Raw genomic sequence first — 23518 nt, 5'->3', positions numbered from 1 at the left:
CTTATCAGTAACGGGGCTATTTGCTTCTCGTCAATACCTGGGCCATTTACTCCTCACTCCCCATGGCTATTAACTCCTTATGTCCAGCTCTCCCTTATCAATATCAGGGCTATTTACTAGTTATCAATACCAGGTCTATTTACTCGTTATCAATACCAGGGCTTTTTACTAGTTATCAATACCAGGGCTATTTACTCCTCATGTAAAGCTCTCCCATTTCTTAACAAGGGCTATTTAGTTCTTATGTCTTGCTCTCCCATATCAATACCTGGGCAATTTACTCCTTATGTAAAGCACTCCCAAATCAATACCAGGGCTATTTACTGCTTATCAATACCAGGGCTATTTACTGCTTATCAATACCAGGGCAATTTACTGCTTATCAATACCAGGGCTATTTACTGCTTATCAATACCAGGGCTATTTACTGCTTATCAATACCAGGGCTATTTACTGCTTATCAATACCAGGGCTATTTACTGCTTATCAATACCAGGGCAATTTACTGCTTATCAATACCAGGGCTATTTACTGCTTATCAATACCAGGGCTATTTACTGCTTATCAATACCAGGGCAATTTACTCCTTATCAATACCAGGACTATATACTCCTTATGTCAAGCACTCCCATATCAATAGCAAGACTATTTACTCCTTATCAATACCAGGGCTATATACTCCTTATCAATACCAAGGCAATTTACTCCTCATGTAAATCACCCCCATATCAATACCAGGGCTAATTACTCCTTATGTCCAGCTCTCCCATATCAATACCTGGGCTATTTATTCCTTATGTAAAGCACTCCCATATCAATACCAGGGCTATTTACTCATCATTAATACCAGGGCTATTTACTCTTCATTAATACCAGGGCTATTTACTCTTCATCAATACCAGGGCTATTTACTCTTCATCAATACCAGGGCTATTTACTCATTATCAATACCAGGGCTATTTACTCATTATCAATACCAGGGCTATTTGCTTCTCATCAATTCCCAGGCTATTTACTCATTATCAATACCAGGGCTATTTACTCCTCATCAATACCTGTCACGGTCGTCCTCCTCTTCATCTGAAGAGGAGAGGCGAAAAGGATCAGAGGACCAATATGCGGCGTGGTAAGTGTCCATGGTAAATCTTTAATAAAGACAGTACTGACACTGCATACAAAACAATAAACAAATAACGACCGTGAAGCTACAAAATAGACCTGTGCTGAACACAGGCCACTGACATAGACAATCACCCACAAACAAACAGTGCAACCCAGGCTACCTAAGTATGATTCTCAAATCAGAGACAACTAATGACACCTGCCTCTGATTGAGAACCATACTAGGCCGAAACATAGAAAAGCCCCAAAACATAGAAAAACAAACATAGACTGCCCACCCCAACTCACACCCTGACCATACTAAATAAATACAAAACAAAGGAAATAAAGGTCAGAACGTGACAGTACCAGGGATATTTATTCCCAATCACTACCTGGGATATTTACTCTTCATCAATACCCAGGCTATGTACTTCTTTTCAATACCCAGGCTATTTACTCCTTTTCAATACCCAGGCTATTTACTCCTTTTCAATACCCAGGCTATTTACTCCTTTTCAATACCCAGGCTATTTACTCCTAAATGCATCTATTCATGTCAGTGACATATTGTGGTAGTTGACTCTAATCCATCCTACTTTCTACTTCTACTAAGAGGTAACATAATATAGTACACACTGTGTTCAGAATACCATATTGTGGTAGTTGACTCTAATCCATCCTACTTTCTACTTCTACTAAGAGGTAACATAATATAGTACACACTGTGTTCAGAATACCATATTGTGGTAGTTGACTCTAATCCATCCTACTTTCTACTTCTACTAAGAGGTAACATAATATAGTACACACTGTGTTCAGAATACCATATTGTGGTAGTTAATCCATCCTAGTTTCTACTTCTACTAAGAGGTAATACAATATAGTACACACTGTGTTCAGAATACCATAGTGTGACCCTGCAGCTGTTGTGTTGTAAGGTAGAAACTCACCTAATTGGTCTTGGTGGGTCTTCCTGGGTACCCTGGTTTCACCTAAACAGACAGTTATCAACACTTTAAACATGGTTCAATCAGAGATACAGTTATCAACACTTTAAACATGGTTCAATCAGAGCTACAGTTATCAACACTTTACAACATGGTTCAATCAGAGATACAGTTATCAACACTCTACAACATGGTTCAATCAGAGCTACAGTTATCAACACTTTACAACATGGTTCAATCAGAGCTACAGTTATCAACACTCTACAACATGGTTCAATCAGAGCTACAGTTATCAACACTTTACAACATGGTTCAGAGATACAGTTATCAACACTTTACAACATGGTTCAATCAGAGCTACAGTTATCAACACTTTACAACATGGTTCAATCAGAGATACAGTTATCAACACTTTACAACATGGTTCAATCAGAGATACAGTTATCAACACTTTACAACTGCAGTATTTTCAGTCCTTGTGATATAATTCTGATTTACATCAGGTATTCTGTTGGAATGAGGCGATCCTGTATAAACTCAGGTTCTCACCTTGAGTCCTGCTCCTGCAGCCTTTCACCAGTAGTATGATGGTCACCAGCAGGTAGGGAGACCCCACCAGTAGACTACACAGCAGCCTGAGTAGAGACATGGACAACACTGGGACTGCTGGAGATGGAATGGGAGCTGGACCTGCATCTGGAGAAAGAATGAGACCTGTTTTATGAGCACATTTATGGGTAGGGAGACCCCACCAGTAGGTAGGCAGACCCCACCAGTAGGTAGGGAGACCCCACCAGTAGGTAGGGAGACCCCACCAGTAGGTAAGGAGACCCCACCACTAGGTAAGGAGACCCCACCACTAGGTGAGGAGACCCCACCACTAGGTAAGGAGACCCCACCAGTAGACTACACACCAGTAGGTAGGGAGAGCCCACCAGTAGGTAGGGAGACCCCACCACTAGGTAAGGAGACCCCACCAGTAGGTAAGGAGACCCCACCAGTAGACTACACACCAGTAGGTAGGGAGACCCCACCAGTAGGTAAGGAGAGCCCACCAGTAGGTAAGGAGACCCCACCAGTAGGTAGGGAGACCCCACCAGTAGGTAAGGAGACCCCACCAGTATGTAGGGAGACCCCACCAGGAGGTAAGGAGACCCCACCAGTAGGTAGGGAGACCCCACCAGTAGGTAAGGAGACCCCACCAGTATGTAGGGAGACCCCACCAGGAGGTAAGGAGACCCCACCGCATGGCAAGTGGTACCGGAGCGCCAAGTCTAGGTCCAAGAGGCTTCTAAACAGCTTCTACCCCCCAAGCCGTAAGATTCCTGAACATCCAATCAGATGGCGACCCAGACTATTTGCATCTCACCCCCCCCCCCCCCAGACTCTGCATAGTCTCTTTAATAACTCTTTAACAACTCTACCTACACGTACATACTACCTCAACTAACCAGTGCCTCCGCACATTGACTCTGTACCGGCACCCCCATGTATATATTGTTAATTTTTTTACTTCTGCTCTTTAGTTACTTGTTACTTTTATCTCTTATTCTTATCCATATTTTTTGAAAATGCATTGTTGGTTAGGGACTCGTAAGTCAGCATTTCACTGAAGGGTCAACACCTGTTGTATCTGACTACTACAATTTGATTTGATATGTTCATGGTTAGTTACAGCAAATACATTGTAAATACATGTAACTACCAAGTAACCATCTAAGGGGGTGTGGTATATGGCCAATATACCACGGCTAGGGGCTGTCATATTCTCACCTGTCACTGTCATCCAGCTCTCTGGTGATTCTCCTTCAGAGTTGGTACACTTGTAGAGTCCTTCATCTGACTTGGATACTGCAGGGATGGTCATCTCTCCTGAAGACTCAGCCCTGATGAGGGATCCATCTTTGTAGAAATCAGCTGTGAGGTCAGAGGGAGTTCCCTGATATCTGCAGCGCAGAGTCACATAATCTCCCTCAGTCACAGGAAGGGCAGGGCTCTCCAGGATCACAGCTCCATCTGTATATAATATATAAACATCATATATAAACAGGTCTCTCCAGGATCACAGCTCCAGCTGTATATAATATATAAACATCATATATAAACAGGTCTCTCCAGGATCACAGCTCCATCTATATATAATATATAAACAGGACTCTCCAGGATCACACCTCCAGCTGTATATAATGTATAAACATCATATATAAACAGGTCTCTCCAGGATCACAGCTCCAGCTGTATATAATATATAAACAGGTCTCTCCAGGATCACAGCTCCAGCTGTATATAATATATAAACAGGTCTCTCCAGGATCACAGCTCCAGCTGTATATAATATATAAACATCATATATAAACAGGTCTCTCCAGGATCACAGCTCCAGCTGTATATAATATATAAACATCATATATAAACATAACATCAGGTCTGAAACCAGATGAACCACTAAACACTATAATGTTAGTAGATGGTGTTTGTGGACATACCATGTACTGTGATGTTGACAGCATTGCTGTGTTCTCCAGACCCAGACTCACACCAGTACTCTCCACTGTCTGATGGTATCAGTGACACGATGCATGAAGACCCTTGTGGTTTTCCCCAGTCAGTATTACACTCTGTATGGTTCCCTCTCTCTGCGTTCCTCACCACTCTCCATCCAGCAGAGTTCCCCTGAACCTCACAGCTCAGAGAGACAGACTCAAATTCAAAGAACTGAGCTCTGTCAGGACTGACACTCAGAGAGGCTGGAGGAGAGAGAGAGGCTGGAGGAGAGAGAGAGGCTGGAGGAGAGAGAGAGAGAGAGAGAGAGAGAGAGAGAGAGAGTTCCCCTGAACCTCACAGCCCAGAGAGACAGAACAATAAAAATAAAAAATAAAACATTTTCTTCGTATTATCTTTTATATTCTCCAACATTAATTTCACATTTTCACAAACTTCAAAGTGTTTCCTTTCAAATAGTAAGAAGAATATGCATATCCTTGCTTCAGGTCCTGAGCTACAGGCAGTTAGATTTGGAGAAAATGGAAAAAAAGGGGCGGATCCTTTTAACACAAAATATAATCATAGAATCAGTGTTATTCATTCTAACAAATAGTTTATATTTTTCATTTTTTCTCAAATTATCTTTAGGTGCTGAATAGTAGCTGGAAACAGTACCGTTAATACCTTAATTCATATTTGACTATTTTTCCAAGTTGACTACACACAATTACAATTTTGTAATTGTGGCAACACCTAGAAAGACTTCAGTCTTCCAGTTATCCATATGATTGAAGACACATACAGAGATTGTGACATACTATAGTGAGGGTGAAACCACACAATTTAAGAGTTTAGAAAGTTGAGCACATACATCTGAAATTGCATTTTGTCCTATCTAATGAAATGAATTAGGCCTAATTATTGTTCCACATGGGTAATTGCTAAAATGTTACGTCAAGTTATCATTTTGCCCCAATGATCATGAAAGAAAGTGGAACTATAGCAGCTGGCTGATCAGGAAACACTTGAACGACTTCAAACCCTGGCCATCTTCCTGATTGTTGTATTGAATGATGCTTGATGTTTGTCTCTCTATAGCAGCTGGCTAATCAGGAAACACTTGAATGACTTCAAACCCTGGCCATCTTCCTGATTGTTGTATTGAATGATGCTTGATGTTTGTCTCTCTATGGCAGCTGGCTAATCAGGAAACATGATCTGATCTGCAGGCCTGCAGAGGTGTTGTCTACACTGCAGGGAACACCCTCACCTACCTTGACCGGGAGTGCTTTGAGTGTTCCCTCACCTGCTCCGAGCATTCTCATATCACCTGTTCTGAATGTTCTATTGTACCTTCAATGAGTGTTCTCATATCACATATGCACGTATAAATTATTAAGATATTTTAATTATAATGCACATATATATGATTAAGTTATTTTAAATAAAATACAGCCGTCGACAGGAGTCAAAGATCAACATACAACTTATGTCTCTCTAAGTTCTGCCCCGAACAAAAGAAAGACAGGATCTTATAGGATGTTATATACCCAAGATTACACCTTATAATGTGATCTCCTATGTCTAACCCGGCATGTACAGCTAAAAGAACAAGTTATTCTTAACACAAGGTTTCTGAGAACCTGTCTCAGCGGTATGCAAATCTGCCCTTATTTCAGAGAAAAACAGACGCTGTCTCTGTGTCTCGCTGTCACCCTCAGTCCCTTTTCTCACCTTTTCTCACAGATGCAGGGCTGCGGGTTTTGGCCGAGTGCTAGACACAGAGAGGCCTCAATATTCCGCTATACAATGAGCATAAGTACAATGGCACGTAAGCAAATTAATAACAACATGATCAATGGTAGGGGTCTTTAGAAGACCCCCAAAATCAACTTTAACCCTTCACCTTCTTTGAGTGTCCCTCACCTTCTCTGAGTGTTCTCATATCACCTTCTCTGAGTGTTCTCATATCACCTTCTCTGAGTGTTCTCATATCACCTTCTCTGAGTGTTCTCATATCACCTTCTCTGAGTGTTCTCATATCACCTTCTCTGAGTGTTCTCATATCACCTTCTCTGGGTGTTCTCATATCACCTTCTCTGAGTGTTCTCATATCACCTGCTCTTAGTGTTCTCATATCACCTGCTCTTAGTGTTCTCATATCACATTCTCTTAGTGTTCTCATATCACCTCCTCTGAGTGTTCTCATATCACATTCTCTTAGTGTTCTCATATCACATTCTCTTAGTGTTCTCATATCACCTCCTCTGAGTGTTCTCGTGTCACCTGCTCTTAGTGTTCTCATATCACATTCTCTTAGTGTTCTCATATCACATTCTCTTAGTGTTCTCATATCACCTTCTCTGAGTGTTCTCATATCACCTGCTCTGAGTGTTCTCATATCACATTCTCTTAGTGTTCTCATATCACATTCTCTTAGTGTTCTCATATCACCTCCTCTGAGTGTTCTCGTGTCACCTGCTCTTCGTGTTCTCATATCACCTCTGAGTGTTCTCATATCACCTTATCTTAGTTGTGAGCGGACCAAGTAATTGGGCGTCACTCTAAAGCGGGAAGGTTGAATAAACGAGTCAGGAGTAGGTTTTCTTGATTAAACACAGTTCTCTATTGAAGGCATTGGGTCAACACAAACACTCCATCATAATCAATGAAAATCTCCCAAGGAAAAACATACATCTTCTTCTCCAGATGAAACAGGAACACAATACGATTATCTTTAAACTACAACAAAAAGTCACGGGATTGTCACCGTCTTAGTGGTTCTTCCTGGATAGCTCCTCTCTCTCGGTGGCCATCTTCCAGAGATAGTTTCTCTCCCCCCCCCCCCCCCCCCCTCTCTGCTGGTTCCATTCTCTCTCTTATAGGGGAAGGAGAGTAGGTCATTAGTACCGTCAGCTGTGCTTATTTGCCTCTGGTTACCTTGTCTCCCATGTCTCGTTGGGCTACTATCCGTGAGCCCAGCCTGCCCTCTGGTGGTCCTTCCACATAGTGTTCTCATGTCACCTTATCTTAGTGTTCTCATATCACCTGCTCCGAGTGTCCCTCACCTGCTCTGAGTGATCCCTAACCTGCCCCGAGTAGGAGTGTTCACAATTTTCTAACACCTTTACGTACCCCACTCAACAAGAATTGACACGGCTTTTTCAGCCGTATGCAACCCGGTTCAATCCTCTAGGGACCAAAGCGCAGAGGAAGAGGAAGCATGAGACCTGGAGTCACACATTTTGTTATTGCCTCAAGTCCTCTAGAGCTGCCCACCTCAGCGGAGAGGGCTCTCTTGGGCAGTGTTTGCCTGTGGAAGAAACGGGTCACTTTCGAGGACGATGGGCCTGTGATTTTTCAGGACACCCTTGAGTCCTATTTCCTTTCCCTAGCTCATAACGGAGGATTCGAAATCCCCTGGCCAGTGTCCAGAGCCCAGTCTCTGGCCCTTCAGCCTATGCTTCCAACCAGGAACACTGTAAGGTACATTATGGAGGATTGTGGCATTAACCAGGTCATTGCCTACATAAGGCCCATCCAGGCTGACCTTCCGGTTGTGATGACAGCCGTTTCCGAGGAGGTAAGGATCATTTCAATTCAAACTAAATAGACCTTAAATAACTGGGAACAACAGAAATAGTGCACATAGAACAGATTTACAGAATGACAGATCTATAACACATAGAACAGACTTACAGCTTCATAGAGTTTCTTTCAATGAGAATGACAGATCTATAACACATAGAAGAGTTGTACAGCTTCATAGACTTTCTTTCAATGAGAATGACAGATCTATAACACATAGAACAGACTTACAGCTTCATAGGATTTCTTTCAATGAGAATGACAGATCCTGCACATGATTAGTTGGCCTTTTGCATTTTGGAAGGCCATCATTGTAAATAAGAATTTGTTCTTAACTGACTTGCCTAGTTAAATCAAAGTTAAATAAAACAAAAATAGCTGTTTCTTTTCTTGCAATGACATTTTAAGGACAGGCTCCTTGAGAAATGCCAAACTTGTGGCCAAATGGTTCCTCTTCACACCCTCAAGGAACACCTGTCACTCTGTGGAAGGTACAGTGCGTTTGGAAAGTATTCAGACCCCTTGACTTTTTCATTTTTTTTAACTTTACAGCCTTATTCTAAAATGTATTAAATTACTTTTTTGCCCTCATCAATCTACACACAACCCCATAATGACGAAGCAAAAACAGGTTTTTAGACATTTTGCATTGTTATAAAAAAAAAATCTAAACAGAAAAACCTTATTAAATAAGTATTTCGACCCTTTGCTATGGGACTTGACATTGAGCTCAGGTGCATCCTGTTTCCATTGATCATCCTTGAGATGTTTCTACAACTTGACTGGAGTCCACCTGTGGTAAATTCAATTGATTGGACATGAATTGGAAAGGCACACACCTGTCTATATAAGGTACCATAGTTGACAGTGCATATCAGAGCAAAAAACTAATTGTCTGGATTGACTGACCTTCAATGGTGGACTGTCGTTTCGCTTTGCATATTTGAGCTGTTCTTGCCATAATATGGACATGGTCTTTTACCAAATAGGGCTATCTTCTGTATACCACCCCTACCTTGTCACAGCACAACTGATTGATTCCAGGTGACTACCTCATGAAGCTGGTTGAGAGAACGCCAAGAGTGTGCAAAGCTGTCATCAAGGTGGCTACTTTGAAGAATCTCAAATATAAAATATATTTTGATTGGTTTATACATTTTTTTGACACATATTCCATATGTGTTATTTCATAGTTTTGATGTATTCACTATTATTCTACAATGTAGAAAATATTATATATAAAGATAAACCCTTGAATGAGTAGGTATGTCCAAATATACAGTGCCTTGCGAAAGTATTCGGCCCCCTTGAACTTTGCGACCTTTTGCCTCATTTCAGGCTTCAAACATAAAGATATAAAACTGTATTTTTTTGTGAAGAATCAACAACAAGTGGGACACAATCATGAAGTGGAACGACATTTATTGGATATTTCAAACTTTTTTAACAAATCAAAAACTGAAAAATTGGGCGTGCAAAATTATTCAGCCCCTTTACGTTCAGTGCAGCAAACTCTCTCCAGAAGTTCAGTGAGGATCTCTGAATGATCCAATGTTGACCTAAATGACTAATGATGATAAATACAATCCACCTGTGTGTAATCAAGTCTCCGTATAAATGCACCTGCACTGTGATAGTCTCAGAGGTCCGTTAAAAGCGCAGAGAGCATCATGAAGAACAAGGAACACACCAGGCAGGTCCGAGATACTGTTGTGAAGAAGTTTAAAGCCGGATTTGGATACAAAAAGATTTCCCAAGCTTTAAACATCCCAAGGAGCACTATGCAAGCGATAATATTGAAATGGAAGGAGTATCAGACCACTGCAAATCTACCAAGACCTGGCCGTCCCTCTAAACTTTCAGCTCATACAAGGAGAAGACTGATCAGAGATGCAGCCAAGAGGCCCATGATCACTCTGGATGAACTGCAGAGATCTACAGCTGAGGTGGGAGACTCTGTCCATAGGACAACAATCAGTCGTATATTGCACAAATCTGGCCTTTATGGAAGAGTGGCAAGAAGAAAGCCATTTCTTAAAGATATCCATAAAAAGTGTTGTTTAAAGTTTGCCACAAGCCACCTGGGAGACACACCAAACATGTGGAAGAAGGTGCTCTGGTCAGATGAAACCAAAATTGAACTTTTTGGCAACAATGCAAAACGTTATGTTTGGCGTAAAAGCAACACAGCTCATCACCCTGAACACACCATACCCACTGTCAAACATGGTGGTGGCAGCATCATGGTTTGGGCCTGCTTTTCTTCCGCAGGGACAGGGAAGATGGTTAAAATTGATGGGAAGATGGATGGAGCCAAATACAGGACCATTCTGGAAGAAAACCTGATGGAGTCTGCAAAAGACCTGAGACTGGGACAGAGATTTGTCTTCCAACAAGACAATGATCCAAAACATAAAGCAAAATCTACAATGGAATGGTTCAAAAATAAACATATCCAGGTGTTAGAATGGCCAAGTCAAAGTCCAGACCTGAATCCAATCGAGAATCTGTGGAAAGAACTGAAAACTGCTGTTCACAAATGCTCTCCATCCAACCTCACTGAGCTCGAGCTGTTTTGCAAGGAGGAATGGGAAAAAATGTCAGTCTCTCGATGTGCAAAACTGATAGAGACATACCCCAAGCGACTTACAGCTGTAATCGCAGCAAAAGGTGGCGCTACAAAGTATTAACTTAAGGGGGCTGAATAATTTTGCACGCCCAATTTTTCAGTTTTTGATTTGTTAAAAAAGTTTTAAATATCCAATAAATGTCGTTCCACTTCATGATTGTGTCCCACTTGTTGTTGATTCTTCACAAAAAAATACAGTTTTATATCTTTATGTTTGAAGCCTGAAATGTGGCAAAAGGTCGCAAAGTTCAAGGGGGCTGACTACTTTCGCAAGGCACTTTATGTGTGGCTGTCGGTTTGAGAACAGTCCATGTATGAAAGAGTAACTGCTGAAATAAAACACATTTTATGAAACCCTTGACTGACTGAATCCCTAAAAGAATCCCTAAAAGTCCAAATAGTATGAGAAAATATAGACTGATGTATTGCTTTGTGAGGTTCAACCAACCTTTTGTTGGTGTCTCCATATTCTCAGGAAGGGGGACAATGATGAGGCCTGACAAGATACTAACTCTACATCACAGTCATCATTTGACATCCTACTCAACAGCCTCAATTCATCAGGGCATGAACTCGACAAGGTGTCGAAAGCGTTCCAAAGGGATACTGGCCCATGTTGACTCCAATGCTTCCCACAGTTGTGTCAAGTTGGCTGGATGTCCTTTGGGTGGTGAACCATTCTTGATACACATGGGAAACTGTTGAGCGTGGAAAAACCCAGCAGAGTTGCAGTTCTTGACACAAACCAGTGCACCTGGCACCTATTACCAAACCCCGTTCATAGGCACTTACATATTTTGTCTTGCCCATTCACCCTCTGAAAAGCGCATGTGACAAATACGATTTCATTTGATTTGCTATCAGTCACCTCACTCCTACTCTTGGGGAGGGCTGGATGGAGGGCTGGAAGGAGGGCTGGATGGAGGGCTGGATGGAGGGCTGGAAGGAGGGCTAGAAGGAGGGCTGGATGGAGAGCTGGGAGGAGGGCTGGGAGGACAGCTGGATGGAGGGCTGGAGGGACAACTGGAAGGAGGGCTGGATGGAGGGTTGGAAGGAGGGCTGAAGGGACAACTGGAAGGAGGGCTGGGAGGAGGGCTGGAAAGAGGGCCGGGAGGAAGGCTGGAAGGAGGGCTGGAAGGAGGGCTGGATGGAGGGCTGGGAGGAGCGCTGGAAAGAGGGCTGGAAAGAGGGCTGGAAAGAGGGCTGGGAGGAGGGCTGGAAGGAGGGCTGGGAGGAGGGCTGGAAGGGCTGTGAGGAGGGCTGGATGGAGGGCTGGAAGGAGGGCTGGATGGAGGGCTGGGAGGAGGGCTGGAGGGACAACTGGGAAGAGGGCTGGGAGGAGGGCTGGGAGGAGGGCTGGATGGAGGGCTGAAGTGACAACTGGAAGGAGGGCTGGATGGAGGGCTGGGAGGAGGGCTGCGAGGAGCGCTGGAAGGAGGGCTCCCTAAATTTTATCAGCATATCGAATGCGAGACCCGGGCTGATAAAACTCTGGATCATTGATACTCTAACTTCCGGGACGCATACAAAGCCCTCCCTCCTTTCGGCAAATCTGACTGCGACTCAATTTTGTTGCTCCCAGCCTATAGACAGAAACTAAAACAGGAAACGCCCGTGCTCAGGTCTGTTCAACGCTGGTACGACCAATCTGATTCCACGCTTCAAGATTGCTTCGATCACGTGGACTGGGATATGTTCCGGATAGCCTCAGACAACAACATTGATGTATACGCGATGCATATAAGGCCCTCCCCCGCCCTCCTTTCGGAAATTTTGTTGTTCCCTGCCTATAGACAGAGACTAAAACAGGAAGTTCCCGCGCTCAGGTCTGTTCAAAGCTGTTCAAAGCTGCTCCGACCAATCTGATTCCACGCTTCAAGATTGCTTCGATCACGTGGACTGGGATATGTTCCGGATAGACTCAGACAACAACATTGTATATGTATATGCTGATTCGGTGAGCGAGTTTATTGGCAAGTGCATCAGTGATGTGGTACCCACGGTAAATATTAAAACCTTCCCCAACCAGAAACCATGGATTGATGGCAGCATTCTCGCAAAACTGAAAGCGCGAACCACTGTTTTAATCATGGAAAGGTGACCGGAAACATGAGCGAATACAAACAGTGTACTTATTCCCTCCGCAAGGCAATCAAGTCAGTATAGAGACAAAATAGAGTCGTAATTCAACGGTTCAGAAACGAGACATATGTGGCAGGGTCAACAGTCAATCACGGACTACAAAAAGAAAACCAGCCCCATCGCGGACACCGATGTCTTGCTCCCAGACTAACTAAACAACTTCTTTGCTTGCTTTGAGGACAGTACAGCGCCACTTTTTTATTTTTGTAATCGGTGATTGACTGTAGACCCTGCCACATGCCTCTTGTGTCTGAGCCGTTGAATTGAGATTCTACTTTGTCTCTGTACTGACGCTTAGCTTGTTTGATAGCCTTGCGGAGGGAATAGCTGCACTGTTTGTATTCGGTCATGTTACCGGACACCTTGCCCTGATTAAAAGCAGTGGTTCGGGCTTTCAGTTTCACCCAAATGCTGCCATCAATCCACGGTTTCTGGTTTGGGAATGTTTTAATCGTTGCTATGGGAACGACATCTTCAGCGCACGTTCTAATGAACTCGCTCCCCGAATCAGCGTATTCGTCAATGTTGTTGTCTGACGCAATACGAAACATATCCCAGTCCACGTGATGGAAGCAGTCTTGGAGTGTGGAATCAGATTGGTCGGACAAGCGTTGAACAGACCTGAGCGCGGGAGCTTCTTGTTTTAGTTTCTGTATGTAGGCAGGGATCAACAAAATGGAGTCGTGGTCAGCTTTTCCGAAAGGAGGGCGGGGCAGGGCCTTATATGCATCGCGGAAGTTAGAATAGCAGTGATCCAAGCTTTTTCCAGCCCTGGTTGCGCAATCGATATGCTGATAAAATTTAGGGAGTCTTGTTTTCAGATTAGCCTTGTTAAAATCCCCAGCTACAATGAATGCAGCCTCCGGATAAATGGATTCCAGTTTGCAAAGAGTCAAATAAAGTTCGTTCAGAGCCATCGATGTGTCTGCTTGGGGGGGATTATATACGGCTGTGATTATAATCGAAGAGAATTCCCTTGGTAGATAATGCGGTCGACATTTGATTGTGAGGAATTCTAAATCAGGTGAACAGAAGGACTTGAGTTCCTGTATGTTTTTGTGGCCACACCACGTCCCGTTAACCATGAAGCATACGCCCCCGCCCCTCTTCTTACCAGAAAGATGTTTGTTTCTGTCGGCGCGATGCGTGGAGAAACCAGCTGGCTGCACCGACTCCGATAGCGTCTCTCCAGTGAGCCATGTTTCCGTGAAGCAAAGAACGTTACAGTCTCTGATGTCCCTCTGGAATGCTACCCTTGCTCGGATTTCATCAACATGCTACCCTTGCTCGGATTTCATCAACCTTGTTGTCAAGAGACTGGACATTGGCGAGAAGTATACTAGGGAGTGGTGCACGATGTGCCCGTCTCCGGAGTCTGACCGGAAGACCGCTTCGTTTCCCTCTTTTACGAAGTCGTTTTTTTGGGTCGCCGGCTGGTATCCATTCCGTTGTCCTGGGTGAAAGGCAGAACACAGGATCCGCTTCGCGAAAGTCATAATCTTGGTCGTACTGATGGTGAGTTGACGCTGCTCTTATATTCAGTAGTTCTTCTCGACTGTATGTAATGAAACCTAAGATGACCTGGGGTAATACTGTAAGAAATAACACGTAAAAAAACAAAAAACTGCATAGTTTCCTAGGAACGCGAAGCGAGGTGGCCATCTCTGTCGGTGCCGGAAGAATAACCGGTTATTACATTTCATCCAGGAATATGCCATCATTTCTGTTGTGACCTGACCTACTAGGCCAGACCTGTCATGGTACAGTGTATGTCTGTGTGTGTATGTGTTGCTGTGTCTGTGTGTGCATGTTTGTTTATCTGTCTGTGTGTGTGTGTGTGTGTCTATTTCCCGTGTGGCTCATTTGGTAGAGCCTGGCACTTGCAACGGCAGGGTTGTGGGTTTGATTCCCACAGTGGACAAGGGTGGTGATGCTAGTCGGACGTGCGGGTGCAGGCAGCGAACGGTTGAAAAGCATGCATTTGGTTTTATTGGCGGTCAAGGCTGCAGAGTCTAAAGATAAGTGTGTTGGTCACGAAAAGGGAAGGAGGGAGAGAGAATTTAAGAGAAAGGAGAAGTAAAGAGATGGACTGACAGGGTTGTGGTTATTCACCGCTGCTGAAGAGAGCATATTTTTCCATCCACCATGACGTTCTGATGAACAGGGTCACTAGGTAAAGAGAGAGGAGAGAGAGACGAGTGAGGGACAGAAGAGCTGATCCAGTCTACTACAGTGAAGACCTCCAACACTACAGGAACAGTTATAGACCCCAACAGGTCTCAGTGTTTAATGTGTAGTTAGATGCATTTATACAACCCAATCTGTCTGTGTGTGTTTGTGTGTTCGCCTGTGTCCAGTGTGGCTCAGTTGGTAGAGAATGGCCCTTGCAATGCAGGGTTGTGGGTTTGGTTCCCACGGGGGACCAGTACAGGACAAAGTACAATAATGTATCAACTCACTACTGCAAGTTGCTATGGACAAGAGTTAAATGACCTAAATTATATGTGCAATGTGTGACTGAGGAACAGAGGTCTTTAACAATGGATGATGTTGTTCACATACAGCTACAACCTCAAACATATTTACTGATCTGATAAGTATCCATATATTTGTGTGTGGGGGGGCAGCCTCTATTTTTTGTTACGGTGAGTGAATGAGGACCCAAAAGCGAATTAACTTAAACAGAGCTTCTTTAATAACCAAACATAGGTAGGCTCAGATAGACCGGCAGATTCCGACAGGACAGGACAAGGTTACAGCAAACATGACGATAGTCTGGTTCAGGCATGAAACACAACAAACAAGAATCCGACAAGGACAGGAGCAGAAACAGAGAGAGATATAGGGACCTAATCAGAGGGAAAAAGGGAACAGGTGGGAAAAGGGGTGACGAGGTGGTTAGGAGGAGACAAGGCACAGCTGGGGGAAAGAGGGGGAGACAAGGTAACCTAACAACGACCAGCAGAGGGAGACAGGGTGAAGGGAAAGGACAGAGACAAGACACAACATGACAGTACATGACAGTACCCCCCCACTCACCGAGCGCCTCCTGGCGCACTCGAGGAGGAAACCTGACGGCAACGGAGGAAATCCTCGATCAGCGCACGGTCCAGCACGTCCCGAGAGGGAACCCAACTCCTCTTCTCAGGACCGTACCCCTCCCAATCTACGAGGTACTGGTGACCACGGCCCCGAGGACGCATGTCCAAAATTCTACGGACCCTGTAGATGGGTGCGCCCTCGACAAGGATGGGGGGGGGGGGGGGGGAGACGAGCGGGGGCGCGAAGGACGGGCTTGATGCAGGAGACATGGAAGACCGGGTGGACGCGACGAAGGTATCGCGGAAGAAGAAGTCGAACTGCGACAGGATTAATGACCCGAGAAATACGGAACGGACCAATGAACCGCGGGGTCAACTTGCGAGAAGCCGTCTTAAGGGGAAGGTTCTGAGTGGAGAGCCAAACTCTCTGACAGCGACAATATCTAGGACTCTTAGTTCTACGCTTATTAGCAGCCCTCACAGTCTGCGTCCTATAACGGCAAAGTGCAGACCTGACCCTCTTCCAGGTGCGCTCGCAACGTTGGACAAAAGCCTGAGCGGAGGGGACGCTGGACTCGGCGAACTGAGATGAGAACAGCGGAGGCTGGTACCCGAGGCTACTCTGAAAAGGAGATAGCCCGGTCGCAGACGAAGGAAGCGAGTTGTGGGCGTATTCTGCCCAGGGGAGCTGTTCTGACCAAGACGCAGGGTTGCGAAAAGAAAGACTGCGTAAGATGCGACCAATAGTCTGATTGGCCCGTTCTGCTTGACCGTTAGACTGGGGGTGAAAGCCGGAAGAGAGACTGACGGAAGCCCCAATCAAACGGCAAAACTCCCTCCAAAATTGAGACGTGAATTGCGGACCTCTGTCCGAAACGACGTCTGACGGAAGGCCATGAATTCTGAAAACATTCTCGATGATGATTTGTGCCGTCTCTTTAGCAGAAGGAAGCTTAGCAAGGGGAATGAAATGAGCCGCCTTAGAGAACCTATCGACAACCGTAAGAATAACAGTCTTCCCCGCTGACGAAGGCAGTCCGGTGACAAAATCTAAGGCGATGTGAGACCACGGTCGAGAGGGAATGGGAAGCGGCCTGAGACGGCCGGCAGGAGGGGAGTTACCGGACTTAGTCTGCGCGCAGACCGAACAAGCAGCCACGAAACGACGCGTGTCATGCTCCCGGGTGGGCCACCAAAAACGCTGGCGAATGGAAGCAAGCGTACCCCGAACGCCAGGGTGGCCGGCTAACTTGGCAGAGTGAGCCCACTGAAGAACGGCCAGACGAGTAGGAACGGGAACGAAAAGAAGGTTCCTAGGACAAGCGCGCGGCGACGGAGTGTGAGTGAGCGCTTGCTTTACCTGCCTCTCAATTCCCCAGACAGTCAACCCGACAACACGCCCCTCAGGGAGAATCCCCTCGGGGTCAGTGGAGGCTACTGAAGAACTGAAGAGACGAGATAAAGCATCAGGCTTGGTGTTCTTAGAGCCCGGACGATAAGAAATCACGAACTCGAAACGAGCGAAAAACAGCGCCCAACGCGCCTGACGCGCATTAAGTCGTTTGGCAGAACGGATGTACTCAAGGTTCCTATGGTCAGTCCAAACGACAAAAGGAACGGTCGCCCCCTCCAACCACTGTCGCCATTCGCCTAGGGCTAACCGGATGGCGAGCAGTTCGCGGTTTCCCACATCATAATTACGTTCCGACGGCGACAGGCGATGAGAAAAATACGCGCAAGGGTGGACCTTGTCGTCAGAGAGGGAGCGCTGAGAAAGAATGGCTCCCACGCCCACCTCTGACGCGTCAACCTCGACCACGAACTGTCTAGAGACGTCAGGTGTAACAAGGATAGGAGCGGATGTAAAACGATTCTTGAGGAGATCAAAAGCTCCCTGGGCGGAAACGGACCACTTAAAGCACGTCTTGACAGAAGTAAGGGCTGTGAGAGGAGCTGCCACCTGACCGAAATTACGGATGAAACGACGATAGAAGTTCGCGAAGCCGAGAAAGCGCTGCAGCTCGACGCGTGACTTAGGGACGGGCCAATCAATGACAGCCTGGACCTTAGCGGGATCCATCTTAATGCCTTCAGCGGAAATAACAGAACCGAGAAATGTGACGGAGGAGGCATGAAAAGTGCACTTCTCAGCCTTCACAAAAAGACAATTCTCTAAAAGGCGCTGGAGGACACGTCGAACGTGCTGAACATGAATCTGGAGTGACGGTGAAAAAATCAGGATATCGTCAAGGTAAACGAAAACAAAGATGTTCAGCATGTCTCTCAGGACATCATTGACTAATGCCTGAAAGACAGCTGGAGCGTTAGCGAGGCCGAAAGGAAGAACCCGGTATTCAAAGTGCCCTAACGGAGTGTTAAACGCCGTCTTCCACTCGTCCCCCTCCCTGATGCGCACGAGATGGTAAGCGTTACGAAGGTCCAACTTAGTGAAAAACCTGGCTCCCTGCAGGATCTCGAAGGCTGAGGACATAAGAGGAAGCGGATAACGATTCTTAACTGTTATGTCATTCAGCCCTCGATAATCTATGCAGGGGCGCAGAGACCCGTCCTTCTTCTTGACAAAAAAAACCCCCGCTCCGGCGGGAGAGGAGGAGGGGACTATGGTACCGGCGTCAAGAGCTACAGACAAATAATCCTCGAGAGCCTTACGTTCGGGAGCCGACAGAGAGTATAGTCTACCCCGGGGGGGAGTGGTTCCCGGAAGGAGATCAATACTACAATCATACGACCGGTGTGGAGGAAGAGAGGTGGCCCTGGACCGACTGAACACAGTGCGCAGATCGTGATATTCCTCCGGCACCCCTGTCAAATCACCAGGCTCCTCCTGTGAAGAAGAGACAGAGGAAACAGGAGGGATAGCAGACATTAAACATTTCACATGACAAGAGACGTTCCAGGAGAGGATAGAATTACTAGACCAATTAATGGAAGGATTATGACAAACTAGCCAGGGATGGCCCAAAACAACAGGTGTAAAAGGTGAACGAAAAATCAAAAAAGAAATGGTTTCGCTATGATTACCAGAAACAGTGAGGGTTAAAGGTAGCGTCTCACGCTGAATCCTGGGGAGAGGACTACCATCCAGGGCGAACAAGGCCGTGGACTCCCTTAACTGTCTGAGAGGAATGTCATGTTCCCGAGCCCAGGTCTCGTCCATAAAACAGCCCTCCGCCCCAGAGTCTATTAAGGCACTGCAGGAAGCTGACGAACCGGTCCAGCGTAGATGGACCGACAAGGTAGTGCAGGATCTTGAAGGAGAGACAGGAGTAGTAGCGCTCACCAGTAGCCCTCCGCTTACTGATGAGCTCTGGCTTTTACTGGACATGAAGTGACAAAATGACCAGCAGAACCGCAATAGAGACAGAGGCGGTTGGTGATTCTCCGTTCCCTCTCCTTAGTCGAGATGCGGATACCTCCCAGCTGCATAGGCTCAGCTCCCGAGCCGGCAGAGGAAGATGGTAGTGATGCGGAGAGGGGGGCAACGGAGAACGCGAGCTCCTTTCCACGAGCTCGGTGACGAAGATCAACCCGTCGCTCAATGCGAATAGCGAGTTCAATCAAGGAATCCACGCTGGAAGGAACCTCCCGGGAGAGAATCTCATCCTTTACCTCTGCGCGGAGACCCTCCAGAAGACGAGCGAGCAAAGCCGGCTCGTTCCAGCCACTGGAGGCAGCAAGAGTGCGAAACTCAATAGAGTAGTCTGTTATGGATCGATTGCCTTGACATAGGGAAGACAGGGCCCTGGAAGCCTCCTCCCCAAAAACAGATCGATCAAAAACCCGTATCATCTCCTCCTTAAAGTCCTGATACTGGTTAGTACACTCAGCCCTTGCCTCCCAGATTGCCGTGCCCCACTCACGAGCCCGTCCAATAAGGAGAGATATGACGTAGGCGACACGAGCAGTGCTCCTGGAGTAAGTGTTGGGCTGGAGAGAAAACACAATATCACACTGGGTGAGGAACGAGCGGCATTCAGTGGGCTCCCCAGAGTAACACGGCGGGTTATTGATTCTGGGCTCCGGAGATTCGAAAGCCCTGGAAGTGGCCGGTGGATCGAGGCGGAGATGGTGAACCTGTTCTGTGAGGTTGGAGACTTGGGTGGCCAGGGTCTCAACGGCATGTCGAGCAGCAGACAATTCCTGCTCGTGTCTGCCTAGCATCGCTCCCTGGATCTCGACGGCTGAGTGGAGAGGATCCGAAGTCGCTGGGTCCATTCTTGGTCGGATTCTTCTGTTACGGTGAGTGAATGAGGACCCAAAAGCGAATTAACTTAAACAGAGATTCTTTAATAACCAAACATAGGTAGGCTCAGATAGACCGGCAGATTCCGACAGGACAGGACAAGGTTACAGCAAACATGACGATAGTCTGGTTCAGGCATGAAACACAACAAACAAGAATCCGACAAGGACAGGAGCAGAAACAGAGAGAGATATAGGGACCTAATCAGAGGGAAAAAGGGAACAGGTGGGAAAAGGGGTGACGAGGTGGTTAGGAGGAGACAAGGCACAGCTGGGGGAAAGAGGGGGAGACAAGGTAACCTAACAACGACCAGCAGAGGGAGACAGGGTGAAGGGAAAGGACAGAGACAAGACACAACATGACAGTACATGACATTTTTACTAATGCTTTCAGTTGTACGCCTACTTTCCTGAAACGGGTCACATATGTGTGTGACAAAGGGACATTGGTGTTAACTATGGGTGATGTTGTTAACATAAAGCTATTACTAATGCTCTCAGTTGTAAGGACATAGCATTTGGCGACGTTGGGTATTTTGAGCATCATGTTATACTGTTTAAATGTCAGCCACCAGTGCATCATGTTATACTGTTTAAATGTCAGCCACCAGACCAGAGCATCATGTTATACTGTTTAAATGTCAGCCACCTGACCAGAGCATCATGTTATTCTGTTTAAATGTCAGCCACCAGACCAGAGCATCATGTTATACTGTTTAAATGTCAGCCACCAGAGCATCATGTTATACTGTTTAAATGTCAGCCACCAGACCAGAGCATCATGCTATACTATTTAAATGTCAGCCACTAGACCAGAGCATCATGCTATACTGTTTATATGTCAGCCACTAGACCAGAGCATCATGCTATACTGTTTAAATGCCAACCACCGGACCAGAGCATCATGTTATACTGTTTAAATGTCAGCCACCAGACCAGAGCATCATGAAATACTGTTTAAATGTAAGCCACCAGACCAGAGTATAATGTTATACTGTTTAAATGTCAGCCAGCAGACCAGAGCATAATGTTACACTGTTTAAATATCAGCCACCAGACCAGAGCATCATGTTATACTGTTTAAACATGTGTTTCAGACATAAGGAAGTGGATGGCTGCAAACTTTCTACTTTTAAACTCGGACAAAACAGAGATGCTTGTTCTAGGTCCCAAGAAACAAAGAGATCTTCTGTTGAATCTGACAATTAATCTTAATGGTTATACAGTCGTCTCAAATTAAACTGTGAAGGACCTCGGCGTTACTCTGATCTCTCTTTTGGAGAACATATCAAGACCATTTCAAGGACAGCTTTTTTCCATCTCCGTAACATTGCAAAAATCAGAAACTTTCAGTCCAAAAATGATGCAGAAAAATGTATCCATGCTTTTGTCACTTCCAGGTTAGACTACTGCAATGCTCTACTTTCCGGCAACCCGGATAAAGCACTAAATAAACTTCAGTTAGTGCTAAATACAGCTGCTAGAATCCTGACTAGAACCCAAAAATGTGATCATATTACTCCAGTGCTAGCCTCCCTACACTGGCTTCCTGTCAAGGCAAGGGCTGATTTCAAGGTTTTACTGCTAACCTAAAAAGCATTACATGGACTTGCTTCTACCTATCTCTCTGATTTGGTCCTGCCGTACATACTTACACGTATGCTACGGTCACAAGACACAGGTCTCCTAATTGTCCCTAGAATTTCTAAGCAAACAGCTGGAGGCAGGGCTTTCTCCTATAGAGCTCCATTTTAATGGAACGGTCTGCCTACCTATGTCAGAGACGCAAACTCGGTCTCAACCTTTAAGTCTTTACTGAAGACTCATCTCTTCAGTGGGCCATATGATTGAGTGTAGTCTGGCCCAGGAGTGGGAAGGTGAACGGAAAGGCTCTGGAGCAATGAACCGCCCTTGCTGTCTCTGCCTGGCCTGTTCCCCTCTTTCCACTTGAATTCTCTGCCTCTAACCCTATTACAGGGGCTGAGTCACTGGCTTACTGGGGCTCTCTCATACCGTCCCTGGGGGGGTGCGTCACCTGTGTGGGTTGAGTCACTGATGTGGTCTGGGTTGGCGCCCCCACCTTGGGTTGTGCCGTGGCGGAGATCTTTGTGGGCTATACTCAGCCTTGTCTCAGGATGGTAAGTTGGTGGTTAAAGATATCCCTCTAGTGGTGTGGGGGCTGTGCTTTGCAAAGTGGGTGGGATTATATCCTTTCTGTTTGTTCCTTTCTGTTTGGCCCTGTCCGAGGGTGTCCTCGGATGGGGCCACAGTGTCTCCTGAACCCTCCTGTCTCAGCCTCCAGTATTTATGCTGCAGTAGTTTATGTGTCGGGGGGCTAGGGTCAGTTTGTTATATCTGGAGTACTTCTCCTGTCCTATTCGGTGTCCTGTGTGAATTTAAGTGTGCTCTCTCTAATTCTCTCTTTCTCTCTTTCTTTCTCTCTCTCGGAGGACCTGAGCCCTAGGACCATTCCTCAGGACTACCTGACATGATGACTCCTTGCTGTCCCCAGTCCGCCTGGCCGTGCTGCTGCTCCAGTTTCAACTGTTCTGCCTTATTATTATTGGACCATGCTGGTCATTTATGAACATTTGAACATCTTGGCCATGTTCTGTTATAATCTCCACCCGGCACAGCCAGAAGAGGACTGGCCACCCCACATAGCCTGGTTCCTCTCTAGGTTTCTTCCTAGGTTTTGGCCTTTCTAGGGAGTTTTTCCTAGCCACCGTACTTCTACACCTGCATTACTTGCTGTTTGGGGTTTTAGGCTGGGTTTCTGTACAGCACTTTGAGATATCAGCTGATGTACGAAGGGCTATATAAATAAATTTGATTTGATTTGATTTGACTTACCCTCACCACCTGGGGTCGGCCTGTCAGGAAGTCCCGTACCCAGTTGCACAGGGCGTGATCGAGACCCAGGGTCGAGGGTTAACACGTTTAAATATTTTACTCACGAGGTACTGAGCCGTTGAATTGCGATTCTACTTTGTCTCTATACTGGCGCTTAGCTTGTTTGATTGCCTTGCCGAGGGAATAGCTACACTGTTTGTATTCGGTCATGTTTCCGATCACCTTGTCCTGGTTAGCATCTTCTTACCAGAAAGATGCTTGTTTCTGTCGGCACGATGGGTGAAGAAACCAACTGGCTGTACCGACTCCAATAGCGTGTCTCGAGTGAGCAAAGAACATTACAGTCTCTGATGTATCTCTGGAATGCTACCCTTGCTCCGATTTCATCAACCTAGTTGTCAGGAGACTGGACATTGGCGAGTAGTATGCTAGGGAGTGGTGAGCGATGTGCCTGTCTCCGGAGCCTG

The 23518-nt window shown here is 45.9% G+C and overlaps 2 protein-coding genes across 2 annotated transcripts in view; both read right to left on the bottom strand.

The window, feature by feature from the left end:
* The window catches only part of LOC110510452 (low affinity immunoglobulin gamma Fc region receptor II-b), a 252069-nt gene that overhangs the window by 2418 nt on the left and 226133 nt on the right, over positions 1 to 23518 (bottom strand). Inside the window, exons 3-6 of the mRNA XM_036989224.1 lie at positions 4538 to 4798; positions 3825 to 4067; positions 2601 to 2747; positions 2055 to 2096 (exon numbers count right to left, since the gene is read on the bottom strand). Of these exons, the coding sequence (XP_036845119.1) occupies positions 2055 to 2096; positions 2601 to 2747; positions 3825 to 4067; positions 4538 to 4798 (693 nt within the window). The remainder of the gene's footprint in view (positions 1 to 2054; positions 2097 to 2600; positions 2748 to 3824; positions 4068 to 4537; positions 4799 to 23518) is intronic.
* The window catches only part of LOC110514165 (butyrophilin subfamily 1 member A1), a 281923-nt gene that overhangs the window by 55560 nt on the left and 202845 nt on the right, over positions 1 to 23518 (bottom strand). The window lies entirely within an intron of this gene.

This window comes from Oncorhynchus mykiss, chromosome 9 (assembly GCF_013265735.2).
Source record: "Oncorhynchus mykiss isolate Arlee chromosome 9, USDA_OmykA_1.1, whole genome shotgun sequence".
NCBI lineage: Eukaryota > Metazoa > Chordata > Actinopteri > Salmoniformes > Salmonidae > Oncorhynchus > Oncorhynchus mykiss.
This window is presented reverse-complemented; position numbering and strand designations above follow the sequence as displayed.